Source organism: Monopterus albus, unplaced genomic scaffold (assembly GCF_001952655.1).
Source record: "Monopterus albus unplaced genomic scaffold, M_albus_1.0 scaffold39.1, whole genome shotgun sequence".
Lineage (NCBI taxonomy): Eukaryota > Metazoa > Chordata > Actinopteri > Synbranchiformes > Synbranchidae > Monopterus > Monopterus albus.
In genome coordinates this window covers 3,736,106-3,760,090 of record NW_018127919.1, presented here as the reverse complement: position 1 = coordinate 3,760,090, position 23,985 = coordinate 3,736,106, and the positions used below count along the sequence as shown (strand labels likewise).

The following is a 23,985-nucleotide window of genomic DNA, read 5'->3' as shown; positions in this document are numbered from 1 at the left end:
CGACTTTAATATTCATGTAGATGCTGACAATGACAGCCTCAACAATGCATTCTGTTCATTATTAGACTCAGTTGGCTTCTCTCAAATTGTAAATAAACCCACTCACTGTTTTAATCACACTCTTGATCTTGTTCTGACATATGGCATCGAAACTGAACACTTAATAGTTTTTCCTCATAACCCTCTTCTGTCTGACCATTTTCTAATAACTTTTGAATTTCCATTAATGGATTATACTCTATGTGGGAAACAATTCCACTACAGCAGATGTCTATCTGGCAATGCTGTTACCAAGTTTAAAAATAATTTTTTACATCAGCTCATTATTTACTTCAGTGCCATTTGCCAACACAACGGAGGGCAGCCACCTTAACTTTACTCCCACACAAGTCGATAATGTTGTTGATAATGCTGCAGCCTCCCTGCATATGATATTTGATACTACTGACCCTCTGAATAAGAACACACTGAATCAGAGGAAGCCCCATGGTACAGCTCTGCTCCCTAAAGCAGGCATCATGAAAAATGGAAAGGAGGTGGCGCTCCACTAAGTCAGAAGAGTTTTTCATATCCTGGAAAGATAGTTTAATAACATATAAGAAAGCCCTTCATAGTACCAGAACTGCATTTTATTCATCACTGATTGAGGAAAATAAGAACAACCCCAGGTTTCTTTTCAGCACTGTAGCCAGGCTGACAAAGAGCCACAGTGCTGTTGAGCTTAACATTCCCTTAGATCTCAGCAGCAATGACTTCATGAGCTTCTTTACAAATAAAATCACAACTATTAGAGAAAAAATGGGTCGAACCACTCCCACAGCTCTCGCAGATGTGCCATCTACTACAATGGCTTTAGAAACATCTGTAAGACCTCATTTATACTTGGACTACTTCTCCCCTATAGATCTCTCTGAGTTGACCTCAACAATTGCTTCATCTAAATCATCAACATGTCTCCTGGACCCCATCCCAACTGGGCTGCTCAAAGACGTCTTCCCCCTAATCAACACATCCATGATGTGTTGAAAATGAATGAATGTTCCAAAGGCTTTTAAAGTTGCAGTAATTAAACCTCTACTCAAAAATGTATCTTGACCCAGGTGTCCTAGCTAATTATAGACCAATATCCAATCTCCCATTTATTTATAAAATCCTTGAAAAAGCTGTTGACCCCAACCGGTCGAGGCAGAAGGCTGGGGTCTGTCAGAGGTTTCTTCTGTTAAAGGGAGTTCCCCCCCCTCCTGTTAGCAAGTGCTCGCTCAAGGGGGATTTGTTTACTTTGTACACTTCGTAAAGTGTCCTGAAATGACTTTTGTTGTGATTTGGCACTATACAAATACAACTTGATTGAACTGAATAGATTTTATAGTTTGTATTTAACCGACATTATCAAAGAACAATATTCTAATTTATTCCTCAAAGCATTGTGCAAACTACGTTTTGCCAACCCATAACACATTTTTCCACCTTTCTTTTTTCATTTTGTGGTATAATATTGTATATTTGTAATTTTAAATCAAAGAAGTATTTTTATCACAGTCTATATATTTTGTAACAGCTATTTAAACCTCATTGTATGTGAAAATCTCACTTGATAATTTTTACCTCTCAATATCAGCATGTGCGCACTCTAAAAGTTGCCTTCTTTCTCCTGATGCCAAATGAAGCCGTGGCATCATCCTCTTTGCCTTGAGCGCAGCTTTCAACTTAGCATTCCCTGCTCATCTGCCACACTAAGTCCTCTCTTGGCATCACAGAACCCACCCTCCCCTGGATCGCAGACGTCTTTTTTAGTGACAGACAGCAGCATAAACAAATATGAATTAAAGAGATCTGAGTTTACCACTGCTGCAGTGAATTCCACCTCAGCCCCATATTCATTATCTCTGACACCTCCTAATTCCTCACCAACTGCTTGCTTTAAGAGAAAGCAATCCTCTTCAAATACAACCGCAATAAATTTAAAATCATAAATTTGCACCCCCTCCCCCCCCCCCCACACACACGCACACACATACATACACACGCATTCATAACTTCTTACTAAACTCTATGTCACTTCCTCCCCTCATGCTTGACCTTGGCACCTTCCATTCCCACAAGGATGGAATGACACAGGAAAGCATCGCCTCTCAGAGCTGAGAAATGCTGCCTATCTCTGACACCACCTGTTTATTTCACTGCTGTGAAGCTAATCAATAACTTTATCACCTCCAGACTTTCTCTCCTGCAACAGTGCCTTCTGCACACCCTCAATAAACCTCATTATGTTGAAAATCCTGTTGCCTGAAAGACTGCAGTGCACTATGAAAATCCTGTTGCCTGAAAGACTGCATGTACCTGTTCAAAAGGCCACAGCATGCCAGTTTTTCAGAACCTCTGATAACTTTCATAACAAAATGATATTTTGGTTTATGTTAACATTTGACATATGGTGTGTGATAATGGGAGAAAACTGAATACCTTGATGACACATGCAGCTCAGCGGGTACAATAGGTCAGAGGAGGTTTTTCATTCACAGCACAGCATTCAGCCATACATTCTTCTGCCCCTTTATTTTCCAGTCCCCTTATAAAGCACTTTCAGGGTTGACAGACATCAATTTCACTTCTTCTGTGGGCCCCTCTGCAATTCTGCCACATTTGCCCTAGCTGTCATGGACAGCTCTTTGTCAACAGATTGCAGAGAATCTCCTGGATAGATGACAAAATTGAAAATGAAACTTGGCAGCAGCTCACACACATGCACACACATTATCTTAAAATCAATGCAAACACTTGTGAATAACCTACTGTAGGCAGTTGTCCTTGAAAAATGGAAAAACAAAACAGATGAAGGGATGAAGGCAGCCATTGGTGATGAGAAGTAATTTTCCAGAGAAGACAGTAACACACAACTGAATCTTTTGCAGAATTATATTAGACTGCAATCAAATTATTGAAATATATCATGAAGAGGCTGATTGAACAAATGACTCAATAAATGTGATTTAAAAATCAATAAATATTGCATATTCGAGATTGTATTTAGGTATTTAGGTATTGCCAATGAACATCCCAGTTTTTCTATATTTTTAATGAGCACCGAGGCAATAATGAAGAAAATGAAGGAAATTATGGTTTTGTTTAAAAAAAAAAGCATTTTTAAAATTCAGCAATCATGGGCCAGTGGCACTGATTGAAGTAGACATTGCTTTTCACCATTTGCGATAAAATTATTCACCTACCATTTAATCAGACCAGTCTACATCACTCAATCCTGAGGTGGTAATTGGACAAAAAAGGTGGATCACACTGTGTTGTACCTGTTGACAGCTGTACAACAACAAAAGAGGTCAGGTTTTTTTGTGGGTATGACGCACCAGAGGTGGTCTCACAGGTTTTACTGAAAGTAGCCTTTGTGCCTCTCACCTACCCCGCTGTACCATAAATTGGCAAACCGTGTAAGGGCAGTGATTGTGTATGATGTGTAACAAATCACAGGCTTCTCTTCTCAGAAAACATTGTACTATTTCCACAATATTAGGTTGTTCTTTTACAGTAGTTGTTTAGAACACACACAGCACTAAGTGTGAATGTGAACTTTTAAACAAAACTCTTACTGCATTGCAGAAAATATGTTTATTTCGAACTGGAAGGTCTTCATGGTGTTACGTCTGTGGCCCTGGCCACCCCCAGCACCTCATCAGCTGGTATGAGTAATACCAGTAGCACCACCCCCGCACAGGTGGGAGTGCATTCCAGGCGGCGAGGCACACCTGCTCTCCATTATCAGAGCAGTACTTAAGGAGAGTGTTGGTGTGTCCTTGTCGCCAGATGATCGCTTGTAGTCCACTAGTACCTTTGCTTGGCATCTAGGCCCAGACCCTGTGGAAAAACTGCATACCTGTTGTTAAGCCTGACTTTGTTTTTAACACCATCAAGACCTTCACTATCTGAAGATTATAAGACAATTTGGCTCCTTAAAACTGGCTCCCCCTTTACCAGCTGCAGCATTACATGTGATATACACAACAATGCATAATCAATTATAATTCAATAATATGATCATAATTAATGTTAAATGTGCCATTCAGCATAATGGCTACATTTACCTTTAGTACTTTAAGTATGTTTTGTGCTTTTACTTAAGTGACATTTTGAACACAGGACTTTTAATTATAACAATTTAATTATTCATTCATTCATTTTCTACCGTTTGTTCCCTGAGCGGGGTCACGGGGGGGCGGAGCCAATCCCAGCCGGCAATCGGGCGAAGGCGGGGTACACCCTGGACAGGTCGCCAATCCATCGCAGGGCTAACACATAGACAAACAACCACACACACGCACTCCTATGGGCAATTTTAGACACCAATCAACCTAAGCTGCATGTCTTTGGACTGTGGGAGGAAGCCGGAGTACCCGGAGAGAACCCACGCAAGCACGGGGAGAACATGCAAACTCCACACAGAAAGGTCCCAGGTGGGGCCCAAACCTGGAATCTTCTCGCTGTGAGGCAACGGCGCTAACCACTGTGCCACCGTGCTGCCCACAATTTAATTAAACAATAAGAATTTTTACACTGTGGTATTGCTACTTTTACTTAAGTAAGGGATCTAAGTACTTCCACCACTGATTCTAACAGAAATGAAGTGAGGTTTGTCATGTGGGTTGCTGTGTATCATTGAGTCTACAGACAGATGTTGGAGGCTCTGGGTTGAAAAGTGATGAGTGGTCCTGGATCTTTATATTATTCTTTTCCCACAAATATTTTGTTCATTCTGTTAAACATATGCATAAAGACAAAACTGACACTTTCAATCCTACTTCCAAGATGAAGAGGCTATCTTTCTACCTTTGAACGTCTTAGCCAAATTTAATTGAGTAGGAAAAGAGCTAAGCAGAGGTGAATTGTTATTAGCTTGAGTGGAGCTTTAAAAGACTTGATTTGTTATGGTTATGGCTGTAGCTGCTGCCCCTGTGCTTTTCTTTTGATATTCAGCAATGGGCAATAGATCAAGCTTTTTCTGATTTGAAAGTGAATAACTACTGTAAAACATTTACACTGCAGACCTGATAACCAAAACAATGAGCTGAAAGACATTAAAAAAGTTTCATAGAGCTGTGAGGGAACTGCAGAGTCAAGTGATAATCCTCTGTGTATCTCTTTAGTAGAAAAGACCCTTACATTCATACATGTAGTCATGTGATCATTGTAATATTAAATATTGACTGTAGTCACCAGTTGTTTTGGGTCATTTTTACAGTTAATTGGATCAAAGGGATCAAGCTTGTTAATAAATCTCAATGAATTCTCTATAATAATATATTCACTGATGCACCACTGACTATAGTAGCCTGCCACTCACCCATGTACACATACAGACACCTGTGAAAGACTTTTTTCAGTTCAACACCACACAGGTGCTCTGCTGATGAAAGCACATAAATGAGGCTAATTAAACAGCATGTCTCATCACATCTTCACAGATTTCCTCTCCCTTGTCTTTTGCAACCTCCTCAACTCACAGCTACAGAATTGAACGGGCTTACATATGGGATGATGTGAAAGGCACTCAGCAAAAACCCAGTGACAGCTGGAAATCATCCATCCATTATCTATACCACTTATCCTGAACAGGGTCGCAGGGGGCTGGAGCCAATCCCAGCTGACACTGGGCAAGAGGTGGGGTACACAGTCTATCACAGGGTTGACAACCACACACACCCACACTCATTCCTATGGGCAATTTAGTCACCGATCAACCTAAGGTGCATGTCTGTGGACTGAGGGAGGAAACCGGAGCACCCAGAGAGAACCCACGTAGGCACAGGGAGAACATGCAAACTCTGCATGGCCTCTGCATAAAAGACAGACTAGGTTACAGAAATAAGCAAACGATTATTTGTTGTTGCTTAAGGAACATCAATATTTATTCAAACAGAGAAGTTAAAGTGAGATATTTGTTCCATACATTACAGATTAGGGCTGGACAATATGAGCAAAATCTATATCTCAATGTACATTCAATTTTCTAACAATACAGTAAATAAGCTATTCACTTTCTTGTAGTGGTGTACTTCTGACTTGTGTCCAGTTTAAGGTTTTAGATCTCTGGGCTGTACTGGTTAAATAAACTGGCTAAACTTTTGGTTAGAGGGTTGTTGTAACATTTCTTCATTTAATAATATAGTATTCATTCAGACAGTTCCGTTTATTGGTATATGAGTGAATTTAGGTTGTTAAGAGAGTCTGTAATTTGAAAAACAAGTAAACAAACATACCAAAACAAAAAAACAGTGCATTGTCCAGTCCTACTCTAGAAGTTATGGCCAGAGTGGGAAAGGAACAGCAGTTTGCATGAATGGACTCAGTGGGGAGAAACAATAAGCGGAACCAGTCCATGATCAGTTTTCATCCTCTCAAAGGGAGAACAAAGTAATCAAGATGTTAAGTAAAAACCCTTATAGCTGACTCTGCATGCAGTTCTCTCAACAGACACACAACAAATCATTCAAACCTGAATGAAAGCAGCTCGAATCAACGCAGCTGAACAGACAAGCACAATCAAAATCATTTTCTCAGCCAGGATTCAACTGACGAAATGACTAACATGACTCCAAAGACTGCGTTCCTCCAGACTGAATTTCATTATATAATGACTTAGAATACAATTAAGTGATTGTGCTTTTATAACCAAGGTTGAACAAATAATACAAACACAAGATGTACATCACTCATAAAACATTAACACTTTATATAAGATTTGAATTTGAAGCACTTCTGTGACAGATAAACAATTTCAACAATTTACAAGATGGCTAGTAATGACTGAATATTAATTACAGTAAAATAACAAGAAACTGACAAGTGTGGATCATACGGACCTCAGCAAGCAGTCGTCATGGATAATATTTTTGTAGACAGAACCACCATCAAATGTGCATTCATCTTACTGTTCTCAGTGACCAGAAACACTCTTATGAGTCAGTTTCTCATCCGCCAAGCTCCTGGGAGCCAGTCACCCAAAAAGCAAACAACAAACAGTGCATCAAAGTGAAATTAACAGACTGAGAGCACTTTTTTCTTTTTTTAACACCTACTGAGAAATTTGACGTAGAAAATAATAGCAAGGATTGTGCAGTATTTTTATTCTTTGTCCATTATGTAAAGGTCAGAGTCCTCTGTCTGAAGCAAGTGGAGGGCAGTCTTTTTGTGCTTGCATTGTTTCTTAGCTTTGCAGGAACTGTGAAAACACAAATGTGCCATTAATGTTAACAAGGCATTTACACACATTCAGTATAACATAAACATATATGTGGGGTTGTGATTCCTGATTATGATTTACCTCTTCCAGTTGTCCTGTAGGTGCCACCGGTCCTCCCTGTTTGGTTCTCGAATCGCCACATGACACTAATCTGGATGAATTAGGATCATTAAGTTCCCTCTGAGCCTGACCTGATGGGAAAGAGGGACGACTATACAGAAGGACATCTCCAAACTCTGAAGGAGAGACAAAAATGAAAACATTTTAGATGCTTTATGACTTATGAAAAATATCCAAAGCTTGCATAGTAGGAATTAGAACCCATCAGGTACCTGAGTGCTGTCGGCTTTTGCTGTTTCCTTTTTCTTCTACTGGAGTCTTGTATTTCTCCTTGCTCTCTCTCTCCTCAAACGTACCCTCCCTGACCCTGTGAATCCCAGTGCTGCCTCGTCGACCCCTGGCTTCCCCAGAGCCCATCCGAGGCAGCGTGGCTCCTCTCACTTTATAGTCACCATGGGACATATGGCTGGTGAAATTGAGAGGCATGCAAGAATCTGGGGACACAGTAGAGCACAAAGAGCCAAATTAAATTCATATTATTAGATACAGAGGAGTGAATCTCTAATCTAATTTGATCTAATTACATAATCTTTACCATCATTGGGTTGGTAGCCCTGCTGACCAGACTGGTTCTGTTTATGCCTCCTGGGCCTTTTATGTGTTATTGCAGGACTCATGTTGCTGTCTGTGGACATGGGGCTGCTGGGTCGCTGGTGCTGCCAGCCTAAAATCATCGTTAAACAGATTTAGCACAGATGTGGTCCTGCATGAACACATGATCGAAAACTGTTTAGCTTATTTCGCTGGAAGGATTTCTGTCTACCAGTTTATCTGTGTTTTTCTCACTGGTTTGTACGCTGCTCTCAGTCAACAGGTGGCAAAAAAAGGTGATGTCATGTAGCTCTGAGCACCAATCAGGACCTGGCTATTTGAGTTTATGGAGAAATATTTAAGATTTAAAAACCAGGTTGCAACATCTCTAATTTAGTGATAAAACATGTAGATTCACCTGCCAAAGATGTTTCATTCTCTCTAGTCGTTAAATAAAGTGTGTTTAGTGAATGCATAATGTTTATTTGTAATTTGTTTATTATAATATATTTTTCCTTAAAAAAATAGAACACCAGAGACCTCTGGAAAATATGAGCTGAGATAAATGGTAAGACATTAGTGACAGAAGTGTATTGCCACAAAGGACGAGAGACGCAGATAAGAAACTGCAGAAGAACCTTGAACCAACATATTTTATATTCTCAGTAAAAAAGGATATTTCCTAAAACCAGTAAAATTTGTAACTGAGCAAATGGACAATTTGCATGGATTTTCATGCTGTTTCTCATTTGTTTTTATCACTTTATTTGTTTAAATAAGTTTCATTTGCAAAATAAAACCTGTCTTCCATAGAAGCTTTCTCACCAGACTCCTCTTGGTATCTGCACATGCGCAGCCCTACGATGTCCCGTGAAGAGGCTACTGCCTGGTTGAAATCACCATCTGTAAAGAAGGATCCTTCTGAGGTGCTGACAACACTGGACCTGCCTGATGAGATGTTGTCCTCAGATGCTGAGCCCCAGCTGTTAACCATCGACCCTGTGACTGATCTATCTAGATCCCCAGTGCTGGAGGCTGGAGTCTGCTCCAGCCCATGGAAGAGCAGCCTGTTTGAAGAGGGCTGGGGCAACTGGTGTTTTTCCTTCTGCTGGTTATGGTGCTGGCTGTAGTGACTTTTAGTGAGCCCTGCATCTTTCTCCTCCTCTGCCTCCTCTTCATCCTTTTCCTGTTCATCAGTATCCATGCAGAGGGGTATGGTGCTGTATGTGTGTGTTGGGGAGAGAGGGCAAGGGCGGCTGGTGATGTGATGACTGGAAAGTGCATTAAAGAAACATCTGTGCAGTTTCACAGTAAAAAATGTTTTAGTATCAGCTAGACAGTTGGTAAACTTTTGAATGTATGGAGTGAATGTTTAAGAGGTTTATTATGTTTACCTCAAGTCTTCAGCTCCTTCATGCAGGCCATTACTCAGGTGTCCCTGTGGTGATGTTGTTCGTGGGTGACTAGTGGACACAGTGGAGGATGAGGCTGCCCCTCTAGCTGGTGGAGTGGGACAGTCTTCTATTCTTTTCTCAGGATCAAAACTGAAGAGAAAAGTACAAGTGATATGAGGTAACACCTAAAAAAACAGTCCCAACACATTTGCCACTACTCATTAGAAACTGATACAAAACCCTTGGTACTCCATCAAAACACAGACTTCCATGATAGAAAAAATGAATTTAAGTTAAAAAAAATATTGCTGGAATGTTGATGCTGATGTTTCTGTTGTGTTTACAGTTTTTTTTTTTCATTAAGTCATTTCAAACTGATTTTCTGACAGTGACAAATATCTAAATTGTAGTTTGGCTCAAAGTGACTCATTAAGTCATTTCAAACTGATCTAAATTGTAGTTTGGCTCAAAGTGATTTGACAGAAGATATGCAAGTGTTCACAGCATACCTTAAATTAAGCATGTGCAAAACCGATAACCTTGTCATATTATTGTTTTATTTCAGCCATTTAAATCTGTCTTGTTACAGCTTGCCAATCATCAACATAATAAGGAGCAGCTGTAGTGACACACTGAGCAATAGTCGACTTTATCTTATGCCTTGATTTGTCAGTCAAGAACAAATAAAGGAATACATTTATCACAGACTGATGCATATTTTAGGGCATTTTAAAGTCTACGTCTGTATGTATATTCTTTGTTTTAGAGACCCCAGTTCAGCATTTAGTACCTCTGTGTATCTGTGAGTGCTGTAAACATGCATTTGTGTGTTCCTGTTTTTCCCATACCTCCTTTCCATGGGTAGGCTATACTCATCACAGTCCCAGGCAATAGCGTGAGGAGGAGACAGGGCTTCTCCCCAGCTCACTGCATTATGTTTTGGCATCTTTGGGGCCCGTGTTGCTTTCTTTTGATTTTGACTCCCTGACAAAAGAGAAGAAAACACCAAGGTAAACACCGACTTATGGTTTGCTTCAGTAAAATTCATCACTGTGCAGAGTAGACGTTGGCCTTACCTGCGGTGCTGTTGCTACCTCTGTCTGAGCTATGGTGAGAGCCTCCTGTGCTGTGATCACGGGTCTGGTTGCAGGGGATGGATTTGGAATGGATCATTCCGTCATTTACTTGCAGATGATCTGAAGACAAAGTGTGGAGTAAATCTGCCACCTGTTTCTTTTATATATATATATAAAGTGTTGTAACTCAAATTTAATAATGCCTTACCTGTATTTAGCCTGTTTTGCTCAAGTATTTTGTACTGCATCTGTGCTGCCATCTCTTTTGATATTGGAGGAGGGTTAGGGGGCTGTTTCCAACAGGGCATGTCCAGAGGCTCTGTGGTGCCTGCTTTATTTCTTATGCTGGCTTGAATGAGCTGTGTGGTGGCATATGGGATGGGCTCATATGTGTCTGCTGAATCTCTTCCTGGACTTGTATAGCACAAGTTGGAGTTATTGAAAGTTTTAATCTCATTGAGCTTGTTGGAGAGGTTCACATCACTGTAAATGGCCACCTCAGAACCAAGCTGTCCCTCCTGTTTGTTTTCTGGATGGTTTCCATAGTTGGCTATGCAGTCAGCTGAGGAGGATGTGAAACAAGGCAGCACACATGAACTCACAAACCTTCGGTTTGTCAGACACACAATATATAGTACTTGTAGTAACTGTGACATAAACTGAGTTTTGTACTAACCTGGGCGGCTGTATGTTGTCATGTTACTGTCACTGGTGCCATTGCCATTATTGCAGCAGTTGATGCTACAGTCCTTGTGATTAGCACATGCATTTGGCCAGTTGTCCGGCAACCACAGCTGGTTTAGTGGTTCTCCCATGCTGAGAATGCCAGGTCTGTGACAAGAGGGATCACAGTGCTAGCAGTCAATGTTGAACAAGCAGTGGGTGGATCCAAACAGTTTATCATTTAGAGCAGGAAGACACCTCCCCCTAGTGCTTCTACAATGTGAGTGCATTTCTTCTTTTAGTCTTTAAACAACACAAAGGGATAAAAATATAGCTCACCTGCCAGCACTGCACACAGATTCTCCTCTTTGATATGCCACTGCAAAGAGGAACAGAAAAACATTCAACCTTGATGAGCTGTCATACAGAAGAAGTGACAAAGGTAGAGAAAACTGTGAAAGGCAGGTAGAGAGTCTAGGCAAAAATCTCAAATGTCTATACTTACTTCAAACCATATTTCCATGCATAGGGCACAATGTCTGACTGTCTGGTTTAATATATAAAGACACCACAAATAATTGCCTGTGGCTTTACCCATTGCAGCATAACTGCGCCACAAATATAGAAACACTGTTTGAGACAGATTGTCATCTACTACTGGTAAAACATGAAACAAATAAAATGTCTCCAGTTTTTACTTATTTTATCAAATGAATCAAACTGAGTGAGCAAGTGGGCTTGGTAGACATATGGTAAATCGTTGGAAAAGCACATTGTTTTGTCTTGATCATACAATACAAATGATGATGTTTCATTATAATAAGTATTTAATTTCATTTTCGTTTGCTGTATTCCAAGATGAAGTCTTCATAAAATCCCATTAGCATTGTGCTATTTTTCCATACAGTATCTTCTCATTTTTATAGTCTATATGTAAATGGGTATCAAAAAATGAACTGCATACATCAGTTCTTCACAATCCTTCCAAGAGAGTGGACAATTTCATACTAGTGTGTTTGTAAGAAAAAAAAATACACAAAAAACTTCACAAACACTAGCAAATCAGTCTTACCTGTAGGTGTAAAGGTGAATGATGGGACTGTAGGGACAGACAAAGGAGAGGAGAGGAGATGAAATAAGTTCAATCTACACACAAGCGGGGTCCATGTGTGAAACCTCACCTGCTGTGGGATGGATATCTCTTCATACAAACATTTAAATAACTGTCGGCCTTAGCGCTGCTACTGTCTTTGACATATGTATTCAGGTGAAGGTTAATGGGGGAGACAGACAACCAAAGGCAGAGGGGAAGATAACAGTACTATTGTGGCAGACATCATGATGGCAGGTTGACAAGCGTGTGCCTCAGAGAACCGTGCCATGTTGAAGAAATGACACCCAACAAATAAGTGACTAAAGGTCAGCATTTGAATGTCTGCACAGTCGCAAATGCAAATATGTTTCTGAAGTCTTTCTGTCAAGGGAAGACTAGACCAGAGTACTGTATTTCTTCAACCTTTGATGTGATCTGCTTATTTGGCTCTGAAAATATTCTTTAATATCACTGAGATGACAGCTGCTGTTTAGTGTGGTTATGATGTGGTTACAATCATAACAACCTTCAAACATAACTACAAAAGTGACCTGTTTTGTTTTTAGCCTGTTTTACAGATGCACAGTTGGCCTATAGTATATAGTTGTAAATTTGCATTTTGAACATACATATATTACATTTATCCAACTACATCTATCCACCCACTTTTCTGAAATGTATTCATAACAGAGAAACACACACCTTTGCGGATGCCAGTGTATGTGCTGCTGAGACGACTTCTCTTCTTATGGTGACGGTAGAGCCACACACTGAAAATCATGAGGACCAACCAGCAGGTGGCACCGATGCCAGCAATAAATGCCGGTTGCCTCACCACATCTGATATCTGAGTCAGTGTGTCTCTTTCCTCATGGACATCCATCATCTGGCCTGCAGAGTCTGATAAAAAAGAAAAGAAAAAAACACAAAGAGAATAATTAAAGAGATATTATTTGCGCATGAAGCCCACAGCAGTGATGTAAAGAAAGCCTAACTGAAGATGTCAGTGTGTTCAGAAAATGTTAAATGGTGCATATTTTCTGAACACTGTGCAACAAAAAGGAGGCTATGAAACTCTGCTGTCAGCTTACTAACAGAACACTTTTAAGGGACAGCTCTCACCTAACTGAAAGAAAGTGATATCGCTCTTGACACCAGGTCCAGCACCATTGCTAGCTGCAACTTCCACACTGTAACGAATTCCCGGTGCCAGACTGGAAATGAGCACAGACAAAGTGGAGCCATCGACTGACTGGTTTACATGATAGCGACTCTCATTGCCCAGGCACCAAATCTGTCAAGAGAATGTAAGGAGGGAACTGAATGACAGTGATTGCCTGAGGGACGCATCCGGTAACACAAGCTGCATTGTCAAACTTACGAAGATACAATTTAGATTTTAACTGGAGTACACATGACTCAGAGCATGAGTACAGGACTGGGCAGGAGCCTTCCTTTCTTACCTTGTACTCCTGAATGACTCCAGTCTCTTCCGGTTCAGGAGGCGGTTTCCAAGCAACAAGGATAGCAGACCCATTGACATCACTCTTTGTCACTGTAACACCCTGGGGTGCTCTGCTAGGGGCTGAGGCAATGAAACAAACAGTCAGCCATGCAGACATAAACAGTATCTCATCTGATGGTGTGTGCATGCCAGAAAAATGTTAGCATCTCTGACAGCTTTGCACACTAAACAAAACATTACTTGAATTTGTTTGTTACCAAGATATTCTTTGAAAAATGTTTTAAAATTGCACTGATAATATTCATCTCCTCCTAGTTATTTATAGATATATTTAATAGTGAAGAACAGAGGTTCTTAGGCAGTCACCTTCTTCCAACATCCTGACCACCTTCACCTCACTGTCAGCTCCCTGGAACTCATCAAAGAAGGGGCGCACTTTGAACTCGTAGATGGATCCTCTCTTCAGCTGACTAATCACCACGCCATCCTCCCGTGGGGTTCGTATCTCCAGGACGCTCCACTGACCCTCAGGCTGGCCATGATCAGAGGGCGCCCTGTACAGCACCTTGTAACCCTGGATGTATGGGGACTGCTGCTCGACCTAGTGAAAAAACACAGTGTAAATGTCATAACATGTGGCAATGAGACCCTGTTTGTTCACAAACAACAAAAAAATCTGGATCTGAATCAAAACAGATGTGTGAACATATTGTAGGTTTTACTGCTGTAATGCAAGTAAAATCTGAAGTTCACAGTAATGCGTGCGAGTTAAAATAACATACATCTGGAGTTTACAGCTTCATATTGTGAACATCTTGCACGAAGGATCTGTTAAAATTCAGCTAATACTCTTTGTGTAATACAAATGAACAGTTCTATGAAGTCTCACTTTAAACCACAAAATGAGGTCAGTAGTAGTTTCCTCTCAGATGATTTGGGTTCAAATCAAGCCAAGAGAAGATGAAACACCTTCCATTTCCAGTACATACTCTCAGCATACACACTGTTGGTTTTTAAAGGTCTGAACCCTTGGCTATTTTTAATGTACAGTGTGTGTTTACATTCAATTGTAAACACACATTTGACATTTTCCTACATTTTCCCTAACTCTAACAACTTTGTATATACTGTATATAGCACAGAAATGTTAACTGTCTGCAGGATGGTCAACATGGTACAGTCCCCTTACAGTCCACTGCACCCTGACGGCAGAAGAAGATAGGACAGCTGGTGTGTGCAGGTGAATAATCACATCTCCGAGCTCCCTCTGGATGTGACGATGATCCACTGCCTGCATGGTGGAAGTGCTGTCTGTTGGTAGGAAAGCAGTTAGATAACAACTAAAAGGAACTAAAAACTCATCTGAAACTTTATTGCACTTTAACTGGCATCTGTGCAACATAACGTTACCCCACACTGACCCTGTGTTCTGACAGACTCTGAGATCGGACTGGGGTCACTGATGCCATAAGCATTCACTGCTCTGACCATAAAGAGGTAGACAGCTCCAGGCTTCAAGTTCTTCAGGACAAAGGTCTGTGTCTTCACATGCTCGGCTAGGGTCACCCATCTGCTTCCTAATGTGAAACTGCAGGGAGAGGTGTAGTAAACAAAGTGGAAAAACTGAAGTTCCATTAAGCTTGATAGAGTAACATAAGAGATTTCAGCATACTGGATACTTCCCATGTCTAACCTGTATGCCTCAATTAGGAAAGATGTAGGTGTTGCACTGGCAGTGGGATTGGATTTCCATGACAGAGCGACAGAGGTTTGGCTGATGTCAGTCACTTCAGGTTTAGATGGAGCATTGGGAATCAGGTTAGGGTCTGTAGGATGACTGGACTGGAGAAAAACACCAAACTCTGCCATAGAGACATCAACAAATTCAATAAAAAGGTTAACTAAACAGGACTATTCAGTTAGTATTAACAGTTTTTTCTGGCCATGTGTCAATATGATTATCCTACCTTCCACTTGCAAGTATGCTGTCCAAGAAGCCTCTCCATTTGGATTAGAAGCTACACAAGTGTAGAAGCCTGTATCTCCCAGCTGAGGAGAGAGGTTACACGAGCAGGCATTATTGGGTTGGCTCAGCTCAGTGCATTTGGTACGACCTGCTGTATTGCTTTATCGCCTACCTTAGCATAGTGAATCTCTAGTGAACCTGTGTTTGCTAGGTACATGCGAGAGTCCACTGGAGACACCAGCACACCGTCTTTCTTCCAGTGGACTGTAGGAGGTGGTGAGCCAGTAGTCTGGCAACCTAAGACCACTGTGCTGTCCACAGGAACAGTCTGGTTGAGTGGGCCTTGTCTAATCACAGGAGGAGGATGGGCTGACCCAGCTATTAAAAAAACAAAAGTAGCAAAATGAAGTACTTGCCTCATTGCATATAATACACTACTTACTGTAACACTGAACTATTATGTGCAGGCTGTGAGGTGTATTCTAGAAACAACACAAAACTAAGGAAGTCTTAAAACCACTATGTTTTTGAGTTACTGTAGGTGATGGATGCCGTCATCCCACAATTTCATGAAGTTTTCAGACTAACAATGGTGTTGATGCCTTATAGTCCAGTTGTGCCTGCATCAAACTGGGCTCATATGAAACTTCTACTGGGAAACTTGCATTACAATGGCAAATACATTGTAGAGAAACTTTAACATATTAGTTTTCTTTTTTTATATATAGAATTTCAGAGTGTCTCCGTGAATGCACAAATTATGCATATTTAAAATAACCTTTTATTTAATTTAAGATTTGCACTGTTTGTCTAATATACAGACCGAGTGATTGTCTATTGTGAGATACTATCATTTTCTTTTAGCACAAAAAGAGTAAGTTTTTACTAAGGCTAATTAAAAATTAAGTAAATTACATTAAGGGTAATACATTCAATAAATTAAATTAGCAACTCTGGTAGCCAAGTGATTAGGAGGCATGCCATATATCAAAGTTGTAAAAAGACAGACACAAATAAGTTTAAGACAGTAGAGAAAGAGAAAATGAAATGCTGCCAAAAATAGAGAAAAGAAACGATGTAAAAGATATTGGGAGGAAAACTGGCAAAGCGAGAGAACAATAGATTTAGCTGGCTGTGAAGGCAGTGAAGGAAAAACAGATCAAGTTTTCCCCTTCAGCGAAGAGCAACTAATCGTTCATTCGGCAGTAGGTGCTGCTGGAGCCAGCTCCAATCACAACAGCAAAGCCCAACCAATAACAGTCCCACTTAGATAACAGAGGGTGCTCTCTCTCTCTCTCTTTCTCTCTCACTCTCTCAGTCTCAAACACTTTAAAACCCTGTGGATGGGGGGCAGGGGTTCTCTATAAATAAATAAATATTCCAAAAAAGGTTATGGAGACATGCCTGGAAAACTGCTGGAGGTAATGTGGACCTGTTATTTCCATACAAATGCACCACTACAAATGGGGATGAAAGGAGTGTGGTGGGATGGAGAAATGTTGGGGTGAGGGGAGAATAAAGAGAAACAGGTACAGACAAGAGTTCACTGCTGTAGAGTACTGAAAAATATAAAACATAACCCATCCTCTTTTTCATTACCTGTAGCAGGTTTTTCTCAGACTGAATGCATCTCATTTCCCTACTAAGGTGGTTGCAAACATCATGTGTGCTGCCATGTTACAAAATGAGCAGCAGATTAACCATGTAAGCAATAGAGTTGCAGCATGCAGATGTAGAAGCTGTCTGTTTAAGCCTGAAGCAACTATCTTGATTCATTTAATATATGCACATAGTACAAATCTACCCAGACACATGTATTCATGCTCACACAGGTCATTTAACTGGGAGGCTGCAGACATTGCTGCTGGTTTGTAATTACTGGTGTGGGCCTCCAAGCGCACTTAAATTGCTTTTTTCAAGCAATTAATGCAATCATTTCGTTACTTGACTCAGACTAAGCTACTTATAAAATTGCCTATAAACCATACCATATGTCAATACTACACTGTTAATTCACAAGTGTCTACAGTAAAATAGAACACATTGCATTGTATTAATGGAAACAAGAGTTTGATTATGATGATTATTTCCCTCTAGATACTGTACACATTAATACATTTTACCTTTAGACGTAAGGGAAATAACACTAGGCACTCTTTACACACAATCACCATGGAAACAGAGAGTTTTGAACCCATCATGAGAGCAACATCTGCTGAAATCCCTCCTCTGACACTTAGAAACCAAGACAAACTACCACACCTAGAAGGGAGGTAGCGCTCACCAGTCTGCAATCTAGGTCAATTTGTAGTTGAATATATCTGCTTGACAAAAAATAATAATAATAATAATAAATCAGTAGATAAGTAGTCTGTTATGCCAAAAGACAATAGAAAGAAGCTAGGAATGCGCTGAATAAAAGTGCCACCATCTGCCCTCCCTTTACTCACAGTCTGTGACCTCCAGCAGTGCTTTGGTAATAACACTGCCAGCGATGTTGAGAGCCTGGCAGCTGTAGAAGCCGCCATCAGAATGCTGAACATCAGTAATAGTCAAACTGCCCTTCTGGGAGACAGACAGACGGCTATAAGGCTGTGGTGGCTGGTAAGAGAACAAGAGACTCTGGATGGGAGACAGAGATCACAGAGTGAGAAACCCATTCATTAAGAGTGTTTGCACTCAGTAGTGATTTAGTGTGATGACAGACTAAGGGTCAGTCTCACCTCACTGCCCTCCCTCTGCCAGAAGATAGCGGGCTGTGGGTTGCCAGTGGCTTCACACTGAAAGGTGACCATCCTGCCTGCTGTCACCACCTGGTTCCTGGGGCGTACGGCAAAGGCTGGTGGCACTGCAGGGGAAGAAAGGCCCTAATTACCTGGCAGCCTGATACATTTTCATCATACCTAGTTTTAGAACATCTCAGTATGATGAAAAAGCTCAAGGAATAAAAATTGCAACCATTATTTACAGTACTTTTAAAAAAGCAAAAAAGCTAATTTTGATTAATTTACCCACACATACTGTAACATGAATTACATACTGTACTGGTGGATGGAATTACAGTGCAGATAGGACAATGACAGGGGCTCATGATTTCCTGTTGCTGTCTGATGGTAGATGAGGGATGAATGACAACTTACCAGTGTTGACTACAAAGGAAAAGACACAAAAAAAAGAGCAGTGTAATGAGTAATCAGGGTGTGTACAGGGATATGCAACTGCAATGATGAACTCAATAGTACTGGCATGTTTGACTGAGTGAACATAATGGAATTGGAATTAAACTCAGTGAAGAACAACCCAGCAATGGAATTGGAATTAAACTCAAGGAATAAAAATTGAATTAAACTCAGTGAAGAACAACCCAGTCTCACAGCAAAATGTATTGTAGCTAGGTTGGTCCACAAAGCAAAATGTACTACTCCCATAATGACACCTCCAAAATAATGACATTGTAACGTTTTTCTGAATCAAAAATTGTGACATGGCAATGTCTTTCTGGCAATTAAAAATGAAAGACAATGTCTGGCATTCCTTATACATGGTTACGTTTAGGTATAGACATGGTTAGGGTTAGGGAAAGCCTGTGGGTTTGGTTAAAACATTCTCAAATGAAAAGTACAAGGTCACAGACAAGACACAAACTCTGGTTTTCTGTGTAAAAGTCAAATGTTTGTTGGATCCATCCACACCAGGCACCACCTTACTAGCATATTTAACTTCCCATAATTCAAAACCATAGGACACTTAATGTTTGCTTCCCCAGCCACACTGGCTGTAATGCACCATGCAGTTGTTACACAATAAAATGTCAACAAGAAGAGCACTGGGCTGCAATACAAAAAATGTTTACAGCTATTATTTTGACTTTACTATGTTTTATGCTATGGACCAATGTAGCTATTCTACAGTTTCATGTGAGACAGGGCTGTAAAAGGTCAATTATGAAGGAGTGCATGGCAAAAATATTTCAGTATTTCTAAGTATTTCAGTGTGATAGTAGACATTTATGTTTATTTTTTTATTTGAACTAAGGCTGTCCTCCTCATACAGAAATATCTATTAATTATGTATCAATTAACAGTTTAGGTGCTACAGAGTTATTTTGTATGCTCAATTCTTTCATATATGTTCATATGTAAGGAGTTTATGCTTTTATAATAAAAAGTAAAGCACATCTTCAGATGCCCAGAATATATAGATGAAAAAAGTCAAGATGTCAAATGATAAGGCACACTGCTTAGCCCCAGTTAGCCCCTCCAGACTGGTTTGTTGTGAGGTGCCAATGATGATGCAAATGTCTGATGGGTGATAAAGAAGGATTATGTCCGCATAGAAGGGATAATAGGGAGCTGGTGGTGCTATAGGGTTCTTCTATCCTAAATGTGCTGCACAAACAAAAATATATTTTTAGGTGGGAACAACTGTACATCTTGACATCTATGAACTACTGTAAATTTATAGAAACACGACTGCCTAGCTACCCAGCTGGTTTTGGGACTCTGAGACTATGACTGCATTTACTGCATTGCTCAATATGTTTAAAGAATGGTATTTTAAAAAGTAGATAAATAAGGTAAAGCACATGGTTTTGCATAGCACAAAAAATTCCGGTCTAAGCACCATGTCTGAGAATATGTGTCATTTCTAGGCAGTTTTATTTATTTTATCTCCTCAAATTAATACCTCAAAGATTGCAGATCATTTTAATGAGCACTAAAGTGTCATTTCATACTTAGAACCTGTGCAAACCTTAAAATGAGTAATCTCATTGGACTGCTACATCTGTTTCAAATGGCAACTCTTTAATATTAACCAAATGTTCTAGGGCAGTAAAAATGATTCTGTGGTTCAAACTACACCTATGATTGACCTAACCAGAGGTTAAGACAGTGATAAATTATTATTTTTTTGAATAATTAAACTCCTTTTCACTATAATAGTTCCCCATTTCCTCCAGTAAGTCAACTCATCTGCCAGTTATTCAAGCCCTTCTCCATTCACTGCCCACATTAGCTATGGCTCCCCACAATGCTCGTTTTCTCAGGTTTTTGATGTGAGAGGAAGCCAAGTTATTTCTCAGCAAGTCCTCACAGTCTGCATCACCGTTGTGTGTACATGTTTAAATGGGTCTCTGAGAAGTGTCTTACTTCTCATTTTCTGTGACTGATTAAAGTATATCATTGTGGCAAGATACAAAATGAATCCACTTTCTGTGGTCGAGTAAACATTTGCACTTTTCAGTTTATACATGACATTATTCTGAAATATACTATAAACAAACAGCTGCTATGGCCTATGCTGCTTGTTATTTCAAACTGGTGACTGCTACAAACATCATATGACCTCCAACTAGAAAGTGAAATAAAAAAAAAAGGCACAAAACCCCAGAGATAATTCTGACTGCCTGACTTGAGAGAAACAGCAGCCTAAGGCAAAATGAAGAAAACTAGGTCTAGATAAAAGGCAAGGTAAAAGTCACTGCCTGGTAATTTGTGACACTACAGGACAAGATTAGTTCTCCTCTTCGGCTTGGAACTGCTTTTTTGAAAATACTTCATCCATGAAAAGGAAATCTGAGGGCCTGAAGGTGCTAGGGTTGGACCCCATTTCATGTGAGGGTCAGGGTTGTACTGACTGTGTACAGTGAGTGTGGCCGATGCTTCAGACTTCCCAACCATGTTCTCCACCACACATGTATAGGAGCCCTCATCTTGAGAGGTCACCTGGCGAACAGTCAAGGTATGGTCCTCTAGGATTTCAAATCTGTATGCAGGATGGACACACACAATCAAAAGATGAAAGAAAATGTTGAAACACTGAGTTTGTATGGTAAATTACTGTATGTAGAGGGCGTTTGTGCATTACCTGCCCTTAGGCAGGTCAGAATCATCTTTTCTCCAGCGGACAGTGGGAACAGGGTCTCCTTGAACAACACAATGGAACTGCACGGTCTCCTCTGCCAGCACCACCACACTACTAGGCCGCTTTACAAAGGTTGGGCGCTCTGCAGGACAGCACAATAGCAAACACAATAAATATCAGCATAATCATCTTGTGAGTGCTATCTACTGTATGTCCCTACACCTTTTCATGTGATCCTTGTATAGCTTACTTACATCATTTATCTGTTTGGCTTTTTTTTTTCAATTTTTACTTGGACATTAAAGCGACAGTACTGCAGGTATCAGTACTGTCTCAGTTCAACAGATTGCCTAAAGTTTTATTTTTCTGTAATACAGAAAAATAAAAAAAATAAATATCTTCTAAAAACAGACTACATATTACTGTTACAGTCTCATAGAGTTTGGAAACATTTAGTATTTTATTGATCACCATTTGTCAGTCTCCAAAGTTATTCATTAGACACAACTTGTAGAACAATATACTTTGACCCATTTCTGCATCCAGAAACAGCATTCATTTAAATTATTCTCATGGCCATGAACAGCTCTCAGAGGCACTACACTGTATCCTCCCAACCTTAGCCAAGGTCACTGAAATGTGTGATACTGGTAAGAGTGCTACTCTGATGGGAAATGTTAGGAAAATAAAGGGGGGTGGAGAAGAGAGGCTGGAAGCAGGTGTTTAGGATGGAGGACGTTGGATGTAGCATGGCGAGCTTTTGTACTGAAAGGTTTGAAGGGATGTAGAGTCAGATGTAGCAGGGAAAGATGCTCAGTAAGTGTTTGGTTTGAAACCCCTCCAAAGCTGGCAAACTGGATGGTAATCCTGCATAATCAGTACAATTAATGAGCTATCATATCACAGCGACAAAGTCCTCGTACAGTAAATCACTGTGAACTAAGAAGGTACTGAGACTAAGCACTGCATTGTAGCATCCAATCACAAAGCTACAAATTTTACCTAGCACTGTGAGTTCAGCGACCTCGCTTTCCCTCTCGCCCACCATGTTTGTTCCAACACAGATGTATTTCCCTGCATCACTCTTCCTGGTGTTGGTGATCATCAGCTTGCCACTGCGGATCTAAAAGGAAGAACAGAACACATTTGCACAGCTGTATTTGCACAAGAATTTAGCATCCTTATGTGTACTGTACCCAGTGGGTGTGGCACATGAGCCAGTGTGTAATAATCCTGCCAATGTGTACATTTTGTGATAAAATGTGCTGCAGTTAAAGTTTTTTCTGTGGACGTTTACTTTACACATGATGCTGCCCACATTTTATCACAGGCATAATGGCAAGCAGTGTTGTGTATTCCTGTCTGTATTTAAGGAATAGAATTTGCACTGCCTTTCAAGCTGCACAAAAGGTCACCCATTATTATTACATAATGGGAGACACGTACATCATTACATAATTCATGTCTAGTGCTACATTAATACAGAACCTTGGGAACAAAGACACTGCCTCTTTGTAGAGACAATCCTCAGATGTTCAGTCAACCTACTTTGACTTTCCCAAACTTTTTAGCTTCTCTTTACTGATCTCTGCACACACACATGCAGGCACACTCACACACACAACAAAGAGGTGGAAGATATACTGCATGCACTCTATGCTGTTTTTAGTTTTTCATATTCTAGCCACCACACGCCCCCACAGACCATGGTAGACGCTTTTATGGTACTTTGAATGTGAGCTATTGTGCTTATAGTCTGCAACTATCCTGTGTTAGAGGTGATGATACAACAGCAGTGAGCAGATGTGGAGCTATAATGGGGAAACATACCTCAATTGATGTCCTCAAAACAGGCATGAGGCTAGTCCCTGCACCCAGACACCTAAAACCTTCTCCCAGGCATCAACTTCAATTAAACCTTCAGCCCTGTTATAAGGATTTAAGACTGCTTCTTTCTCACTTGCAGTAAGCAAAAAAAAATGTATCTAGTGTCTGCTAGAGATACACACAGCCTGTAATAGTTAGAGGTCAAGGCTGCCTCCAGTGCTGTGCCCATTTAGCAGGCAGAGGATTCAGAATCATGCTAGTCAGCGCCTGGTGTGGTGGGCACTCCACTCTCCAGCTCACAGATGAAATACATTATTAAACTGTTGCTGCAGAGATGAAATCAACAACTTTTTATTTATTAGTCGGCCTCCTCCAGGCTAACCTTATACCACAGCTCATACTTTCCACTAAATAAATAACAGCTACGTAAGAGTGGCACAACCATGGCTGGCCTTCTAGATCAACTGCAAATGATGTGGTTTCATTTGCGACTTGTGGTTGTACTCCATGTGCTTTTCATACATAGTGACAACCACTAGTTATCACAAAAACCAAGTCGGAAAATTTGTCGAAACCAGTATGGCAGATTCAGCCATTCTTGTCAGTATTTAATGGATTAGGTTTGGATGATATTGAGCCAGTGCATAATTTTGTAATGCTTTAAATAACTAAAACATAACTGCACCACTGCATACAGTAAAAGGGGTGTTTATGAATGACCCATGAATGATATCTC

General features: G+C 40.4%; 1 protein-coding gene across 6 annotated transcripts in view; it reads right to left on the bottom strand.

Annotated features, from left to right (window-relative positions):
- Nucleotides 1-5,880: 5,880 nt before the first annotated feature.
- The window catches only part of LOC109959505 (roundabout homolog 1-like), an 85,166-nt gene continuing 67,061 nt past the window's right edge, over nucleotides 5,881-23,985 (bottom strand). The window contains exons 4-30 of one of the 6 annotated variants that reach the window (XM_020598931.1): nucleotides 22,425-22,545; nucleotides 21,426-21,564; nucleotides 21,196-21,323; nucleotides 18,698-18,706; nucleotides 18,281-18,405; nucleotides 18,008-18,179; nucleotides 15,730-15,935; nucleotides 15,559-15,640; nucleotides 15,285-15,453; nucleotides 15,013-15,179; nucleotides 14,781-14,902; nucleotides 13,958-14,192; nucleotides 13,590-13,711; nucleotides 13,249-13,420; nucleotides 12,829-13,026; nucleotides 12,106-12,132; nucleotides 11,373-11,412; nucleotides 11,047-11,201; nucleotides 10,579-10,932; nucleotides 10,371-10,490; nucleotides 10,143-10,278; nucleotides 9,295-9,444; nucleotides 8,726-9,195; nucleotides 7,905-8,033; nucleotides 7,582-7,803; nucleotides 7,331-7,485; nucleotides 5,881-7,228 (exon numbers count right to left, since the gene is read on the bottom strand). In XM_020598931.1, the coding sequence (XP_020454587.1) occupies nucleotides 7,214-7,228; nucleotides 7,331-7,485; nucleotides 7,582-7,803; nucleotides 7,905-8,033; nucleotides 8,726-9,195; nucleotides 9,295-9,444; nucleotides 10,143-10,278; nucleotides 10,371-10,490; nucleotides 10,579-10,932; nucleotides 11,047-11,201; nucleotides 11,373-11,412; nucleotides 12,106-12,132; nucleotides 12,829-13,026; nucleotides 13,249-13,420; nucleotides 13,590-13,711; nucleotides 13,958-14,192; nucleotides 14,781-14,902; nucleotides 15,013-15,179; nucleotides 15,285-15,453; nucleotides 15,559-15,640; nucleotides 15,730-15,935; nucleotides 18,008-18,179; nucleotides 18,281-18,405; nucleotides 18,698-18,706; nucleotides 21,196-21,323; nucleotides 21,426-21,564; nucleotides 22,425-22,545 (4,140 nt within the window). In that variant the 3' untranslated portion in view covers nucleotides 5,881-7,213. Of the gene's footprint in view, nucleotides 7,229-7,330; nucleotides 7,486-7,581; nucleotides 7,804-7,904; nucleotides 8,034-8,725; nucleotides 9,196-9,294; nucleotides 9,445-10,142; nucleotides 10,279-10,370; nucleotides 10,491-10,578; nucleotides 10,933-11,046; nucleotides 11,202-11,372; nucleotides 11,413-12,105; nucleotides 12,133-12,828; nucleotides 13,027-13,248; nucleotides 13,421-13,589; nucleotides 13,712-13,957; nucleotides 14,193-14,780; nucleotides 14,903-15,012; nucleotides 15,180-15,284; nucleotides 15,454-15,558; nucleotides 15,641-15,729; nucleotides 15,936-18,007; nucleotides 18,180-18,280; nucleotides 18,406-18,597; nucleotides 18,707-21,195; nucleotides 21,324-21,425; nucleotides 21,565-22,424; nucleotides 22,546-23,985 lie in introns of those variants that run through there. The other 5 variants (XM_020598933.1, XM_020598934.1, XM_020598935.1 and 2 more) reach the window with 5 other exon arrangements.